Here is a 7,455-nt window from a genome sequence, read left to right on the forward strand (position 1 = left end):
TAATTCTAGTCAGCAGGGCCAGCCCTAGGCATCAGCAACCTAGGTGGCCGCCTAGGGTACCTTCTGCTGAAGAGAGTGCCAAATTGCAACGATTTTTTTTATAGTTTAACACACCACTAATTTTGTGTAAAAATTTCAAAAAAGGTAAAAATGAAAACCATGAATAAAATAACTCAATCAAAAATTTTGCCTGATGCAGCGGCGCTGGTGTTATCTGTTAGTGCTTCTTTAGAACTTTAAGGTGGAAAAATCAGTGAAACAAGCCCTTAGGGACAGCTTTAAGGAAAAAAAGAAAGGAAGAGAAACAAAAAATGGACTTAAAGCAGAGGTTTGTCTGTTTTATTTACATTCAATTACATTAAATTGGTCACGGCAGCTGAACATCATCTAAATCCGTCAATGTGTCTTTACTAGCCCATGGATATTGGCAATAGGATGTTTTTTTAGGTATTGACACTTGAAATAGACTTAAAAATCTTCTTTCAGTACACAGCATTATTTAGGTATTTTGAGTTGAAGCAAAATAAAAATAAATAATTTCAAGAAAAAATGCAAATAATATTGCTTTTGATGTTTTCTTAGCCTTCTTCAATTTAAAAGTTGCTAGTGTGAATCCTATTTTTTTGTCTTTAATGACATTAACTGATGTTCTGTCTTTTATTAATACCACTGACATGGTGTCTGCGTAGGATTCCTGGGGTCATTCTAATTCCCAGTCTAAGGTCTTGGATGGCGGACCAATGTGGAGTAGGAGGGGGGCTGCGGTTAGAGAGGGGTTAACTGACATTTTCTAGTCGCCACATCTGCACACAACAGCCTTTAATCCCACACAGCAGCAGATTAATTTTAAAGCCGCTTTTTAGGGCTTAGATTGACCGTCAGCGCTCTGACTGCAGCGACCGTGCAGCTGCAAACAGACATGCAGATGGGCGCTGCTCGCTGTATGACACACGCATGTGTTTGTCTAAAACGATGAAACATGGAGATGCTGAGAATCACTGCAGCTGATGGTGAACATGTTGTCTTTGATGTTAAAGAGTGGTTGTGTGTCATCACGTCTTTGTTTTCTGAAATGTTTGGTTGAATTTGACTCCATTTGGTCAGATCTACTCAGATCCTCGTTATGGGATCTATAAAGCTCTATTCTATTCTATTGGTCGGAATTGAATATGTGTCAAAAAAAAAATCTTAATTTTTTTAAAAACATTTGAACAAAATTGGCACATGGGAAGAGAAATATATTTAAAAACTAAAAAACAACCATATGGAAAATAGTGAGAATAATAGCCTAGATAATGTGATGGGTTTCCAAAAGAAAATATAAACCAGTTTAGGAATTTCTGAGTTGTAAAGACACAGACAGGTTTATGATAATGCTAAAAATTAACTTTTGTTATAATCTCACATCTGAAAATACTATGAGCTCATGCGTCATCTCTGTTGTGTGAGTGGTACCTCGTGTAACGAATGCAATTGTTTTTCCAGTGGTTGTATACAGGTGGTTGTTATGCAACATATTGACTTCTATGAGAAATTGAATAATTTGTTCGATGTCTGCGAAAAATATCAAGAAAAATGGGAAAAAATGAATATAGAGCACTGTAAAGGAGGGAAAACCTTTCACAAAAACAAGATAAAACTCTATGTGATGCAGGTTTGTTCTGTGCTTCTTCATGAACAGGAATAATCAGCTGGTTCATCAAAATCTAGAGCTTGGGCAATGGCTTTGGAGTTGGTGTTGATTACTGGACCACTATGGTGGTTTGTGGGATGACTTTGATGGTGAGGAAGATGAAAAGGACAAACACAGAGCAGAGAATCAAGTGGTGAAAGTTGAAAAAGGAAGATTTCTGAAAAAGGAGGTACTCTCAAACCACTAAACTGGTACAGCTAAAGTGATCAGGAAGATTGGAAACAAAGTATTTGATGTGTGTTCTGGAATGAAAAAAAACAAAACATAAAGAGATAAGGAGACTTTGTGGTTGAATGAAAAAGTTTAGAAGTGTGTCCAGAGGAAAAAAGAAACTAAACAAAAGAGGAGATGGAAGGATGAACAGCAGTTTAAAGTAATAGAGGACTTAGATGTGTTCCCACAAGTGTGACTGACGGACAGACGGAAGGAGAACTTTGAAGAGCTGATGATGCTAGAGAGCAGATAATAGAGGAGGTGGCTGTTGAAAGCAGAAAAGATCAGAAAGGATGAAGTGAGGAAGACGTAGGAGAGGATGAGAAGTGTTTAGGAGAGGTGGCAGATGAAGACGGCGGAGGGCTTGAAGTACTTTGGGTCAACAGTCCAGAATAACAGAGATGAAGAGGTGTTCTCAAGCAGGTTAGAACGAGTGCAGGAGGGTCCCAGGTGTTAAATGTGACAAAAACTGAAAGGAGTAAAAGACTGTCAGAGCGGCCATGTTGACTCTGAGAAAGAAACAAGAGGCAGAGCAGGAGGAAGAAGTTGAGGTTCTCTTTGGGAGTGGTGAGGATGAATCATCAGAGGAACAGCTCATATGAGATGTTTTGGTGATAAATGCAGGGAAGCATGATTGGGATGTTTATGGTTACGTAATATATATGCGGGTAAAAACATCAACTTTACCTGAACGTTTTCCTGTCAGAGAAGAGATGATGCATTTCTGCACAGCTCACTCATCTCCCTGCAGGAAATGTTGCTGCTGCTGCTCCATCTCCTTTTATATTTCCCAAACTCAGCTCACCTGGAGCAGGGGGCGCCCTGATTTTGACACATCAGCGCTTTTTTATCTATTTATTTTTTGGGTTGCTGATTCAGCAACGTTTGGCCACCAGCAGCGTCTAGAGCTTCCTGCTCCGTTTCTTCATCAGTTTAGCTTCATTTATATTAAACAGTTTCACTCTAAATGCAGCTAGAGACAAAAAAATCACATTGGTTTGAGTAGAATTTCGATTATCTCCAAATCCAGTCTGAAAATAGATGGCCCGACACTCTACAAATGCTCCGCAGAATGTGACAACTTCTTTTTTTTACCACATCCCAAAAATAGAGAGCATCAAGGCAATGGTTGTGCTGTTGGTTCTCTTTTAAAGTCTCTAATCTGCCTTCAGAGGCAAATCACAGATGACAGATGAAGCTACAACCTTGTTCTGCTATAAAATGTTTTTTGTTATTGACTGTTAATCACCTTATTTTCTTCTGCACAACTCCAGCAAACATCCTTTATTTAGGCTTTACTTTTCTAAAGTAAACTAAGAAGCATCTCAATTAGATTTTTGTCTTAAATGGTAATATCATAATATTTAATACTGTAAATATGAATAGAATTAGTTCAGGAGTTTGGGTAAATGTGCCAGCTCTGCTGTCTGATCTGAGACTTAGAAGAGATTGACACAAAAATAATCAATAAAGTTGTTCCAAGTTGCTAGCTGACAGACATCAGTCTGATCTAATCTTCTATGTCATTAACAACAAGCTGGCATTCATGTCTCCACGCTCAGGCCGGCACCTTTACAACCTTTATTCTTTTGTAAGCAGTAATTACGGCTGATCGCTGCTCGTGGGCGTTACAAATGTTCAATCATCACCTCCTCTGAACTCCCAGCTCAGGTTTTACATGTCAAATGCTTTGATTATAGGGAGTATTAGGGAAACACACTCAGTAGGGACTATGACAAGGGTTGAAAAATAATCTTAGTTGTGCCTTTTTATAGCCACAGGAGCTAAAAGTGGAACCACCTGGAAAAATCTTACAGTTTCAGCAGCTGCTCATTTAAGCTTGGTGATACTCGGAGCGAACAGTTAGTCCTTAAACTCAGATTGGACTCCTCCTGGATAGTTGAATGAATGATTGAAAAAAAGAAAAAACAATTTTTTTGTCACTTTTGTGGGCAGCTCTTACATCAGCTGCAGAACAGGAAGTGTCATCTCTCTGTCTCTCAAAGAGAGTTATAACAAACTTTAAAGCTGCTCCTTTTGGTATCATAAGAGCAGCTTACACTGATATAGTATAAATAATTTTCAAAATGTTCAGGATGATCCGCTAAGAAACAAATGTAACATAAAATTGATCAAAATCTGATCAAAATGTACAGATTATGTCTCTTATTTTGAAGGAGCCTCAGAGCAGCAGGAACATGTTTTTAACTTTTTGCTGTTAATCAAGCAGTCTGCAAGTTAATCTGTCCATTTAATTACAAGCAAAAAACGTAAAATCAAGTCAAGAGAGCCCCAGATTAAAAACAAAATTTAAACTATTTTTTTTTCATAATATGAATGATGCTCCTCACACAGTTTTTATGCCAGATGAGTGTTTTACAAACCAAGATAAGATTTTTTTTCAAATATCCTGCCACACGTATTTCTGACTTGGACACATACACAGAGAATCAATTGAACCTTTGGTCACCATGGAGACCTATTCTTGGTCACCTCAGTCACAAAAGAGCAAATCAATGTATTATGGTCTTTATGAAGTTAACCTTTGACGGAGCAGGCTAACATTCAGAATGAATTAATCTGAGACGTCTTATTGTTTAGCCTGTTTTTAGTAAAAAAAAAAAAAAAAAGGTTTTGCCTTTTCAGAAACAGAAACATTTTTATTGAGTCATTAAAATGTAGGAAAAGAAAAATCAATCAATGATTTGTTAAAAGAGACTGAAACACTTAAACATTTTGAATGTTTCTCTGTTCTGTTGAAGTCTGAGAGGTTTTTTAAGTGAAAAGCAAATAAAAGCCTACAGCTGATGAAGGATGGGCATTCAACAAGCACTCACCATCTTAGTCCACGTTAGCTTTAGTCCACCAGGTTGCCGTTTCCACAACAACAACATTTTCTGGTGCAAACTGGAGCATTTGGTCGTCCTCCCTGGTGAAATGAAATGTTGTTGCAGGTGTTTTTCAATCACAGTGAAAGGAAACCTGATGTAATAAGTGCATGAGATGATCATGACAAGGGGAAAGTGGGTGTCTTCTGGCTCAGAAGCACTGAAGTTTATATTGTGTTTCATACCAAGTCTGAGTATGGATGTGAAGCGACTGACTTTGTACTATCAGATACTCCACTGGCATAATAATAAACTGGGAAAAATAGGAAGTGGAAGCCTCTGAGACCAGAAAAGTTAATCCCGAATCCAGTTCTCTGAGACAGTACAGGAAGCAGAAGAATAACTCCTATCCAAGAGGAAATAAACAAGTAGGAACCAGCAGGAACCAGCATGTACCTGCACAGTACATTATATACCAACGGCAAATAGAAGCAGTGCTGATATTGGAAAATCCTGCCAGTGGCTGAAATAAGGTGAGAGACAGCACAGAGTCACTAGTCACTGCAGCAGCGGAGCAGGCTCTAATGAGAGTATTAGAGATCAGGATCTACCACACCAGACAGGACTCCATGTGCAGACTGTGCTGTGGAATAGAATACTGGAAGTCTCTAGATCAATACGGAAAACTCCTGGGATGGTAATTTGAGAATGACCAAATTAATGAAGATACTTTTGGGCTTCCAGACACAGACAGACAAGAAGGTAGTAGAGCCAGACAAGAAAGAGATGAAGACCAGAAGGATGTGAAGAAAGGATGGAGTAATCACAAGTGATAACAACATCAGAAACATGACAAGATAGGGAAATATCAAGAACTCAAAGAAGAGCTGGAAAAAATGTGGAAGATGTCGGGGAAAGTGGTCTTTGTGGTAATTCAGGGCTGGAACAACAGCTCTTAAGTTAAAAGTTGATGTGCCATTAGGTTTTTAGTGTGAGATTTGAACCCACAACCTGCCAGCCTCCGGACAGACACTTTACCACAAGGCCACTGAGCTGGTCTAGGACATTTCAAGGCCTGACATTTATCTATTGCAATGTCCTCCCTTCCATAGACTATTGACACGTATTTAGTTTAGTCTCTAACTTGACGCTTGTCTATATTTCAGTAGCTGCGCCATGACGACTGACGAGGTAGAGACTCACCAGAAGAGCCCGAACCAGAAGGAGGAAGCGAGCCAGGACACGCGGCTGCCGTCCCCAGAGGACGACCACCTACGACCTCGAAACCGCAACTCAGCTGGGCGCGGCCTATCGCGCCTCTTCTCGTCGTTCCTCAAAAGGCGTTCGCAATGTGAGAGTGAAGGCGGAGACAGGGGCAAGGAAGAGGAGGAAGAGGCCAAAGCGCCGATTGCTGACCCCGAGCCAGAGCTGAGGGTGGAGGGAGATGCAGCTCCGGACCAACACTCGGTGAGCAGCACCGAAGCTGAGGTCAGCATGCTCTTTATGCTTGGAAAAGTCAAGTACATTTGTGCTTTTTAATGTGTTTTATAGACAACAACAAACGTTAATTGCAGAAGATTAATAAAAGTCACATACAGACCTCCATTTCATAACAAAAACTCTTTGACATACCTCTTATATAGGCGGTTTTTAAACAATTATCTGGCATTATTTGAATGATCTAGATTGAAACTGATTACAATGTCCTGGAATATTAATTATTAATTGTTTTAGTATTAATTTATATTCCCTTTAGGAGAGTTGGTTGTGTCGTGGACATTAAAGACGACTTCACAGTCTGACTTACCGCCTTGGCAGCACCACGGTGTTCAAGTAGTTGACTGGAAACAAATATTTCACTGCCGAGTCGTGCATCTGCAATAATTTAGACCAAAACCAAATAATACATGTCATTTTCTAGAACATTTTTTCTGCAGAGTGGAGGTAGTTCATTAGAAGTTCTGTTTTGAATTATGGGCTGGAACATTGGTGTAATGGAACGTAGAATAACAGGAAATAAGCTCTTTTTCAAATGAAATTTTTTTGTCTGCTCCTGATTCACGATTCGAATGAAGAAATACTCTGACATGCCATTTTAAGCTTAATTTTCTTCACATATGCCCTACATCGTCAGCAAAACGCCTTAGGAACATGTTAAAAGCACCAAAAACACCATTTTCTTTCGAGCAGGTCTTCACTGTGACTTTTTTCAGGCCCTGCAGGCGGAGAAGAACAAAGACGAAGATGAGAAGTGCGGAAAAGAAACCGAGAACACAGAGGAACCGGCTGAAGAGGTGGCCCAGGAGGAGGAGGAAGTCAAAAACGAAGAGAAGGAGTGCGACCCTGAAGGAGAGGGCCCGCCTGACAAGGAGAAGGCAGTGGAGGAGGAAGCCAAAGGACCCCGACCTCCACGGCGACCCAAAACCATGCAGATAAAAGTGACCCTGCTGGATGATGCCACATACGAGTGCGAGCTGGATGTAAGTCTTTTTTTTCTTTAATTTAATCTGTCTTTAATGTTTTAATCCAGAAGATTTGATTCCCAACCATCAGTACTTAAAAATGTGACGGTGTGGACTGAAGATTTGCTTTGTGACTAAAACATAACTCTTTTTGTGTATGTGATCAGAAACACTGCAAAGGCCAGGAGCTGTTTATGAAAGTCTGCGATCATCTAAACCTCCTGGAGAAAGATTACTATGGTCTGGGCATCTGGGAGAC

At 39.8% G+C, this 7,455-nt stretch overlaps 1 protein-coding gene across 1 annotated transcript in view; it reads left to right on the forward strand.

Annotated features, from left to right (window-relative positions):
• Positions 1 to 7,455, forward strand: part of epb41a (erythrocyte membrane protein band 4.1a) — a 24,808-nt gene that overhangs the window by 3,561 nt on the left and 13,792 nt on the right. Inside the window, 3 exon segments of the mRNA XM_036214263.1 lie at positions 5,901 to 6,222; positions 6,948 to 7,214; positions 7,364 to 7,452. Of these exon segments, the coding sequence (XP_036070156.1) occupies positions 5,911 to 6,222; positions 6,948 to 7,214; positions 7,364 to 7,452 (668 nt within the window). The 5' untranslated portion in view covers positions 5,901 to 5,910.

The sequence above is a fragment of the Oryzias melastigma genome, linkage group LG11 (assembly GCF_002922805.2).
Source record: "Oryzias melastigma strain HK-1 linkage group LG11, ASM292280v2, whole genome shotgun sequence".
Lineage (NCBI taxonomy): Eukaryota > Metazoa > Chordata > Actinopteri > Beloniformes > Adrianichthyidae > Oryzias > Oryzias melastigma.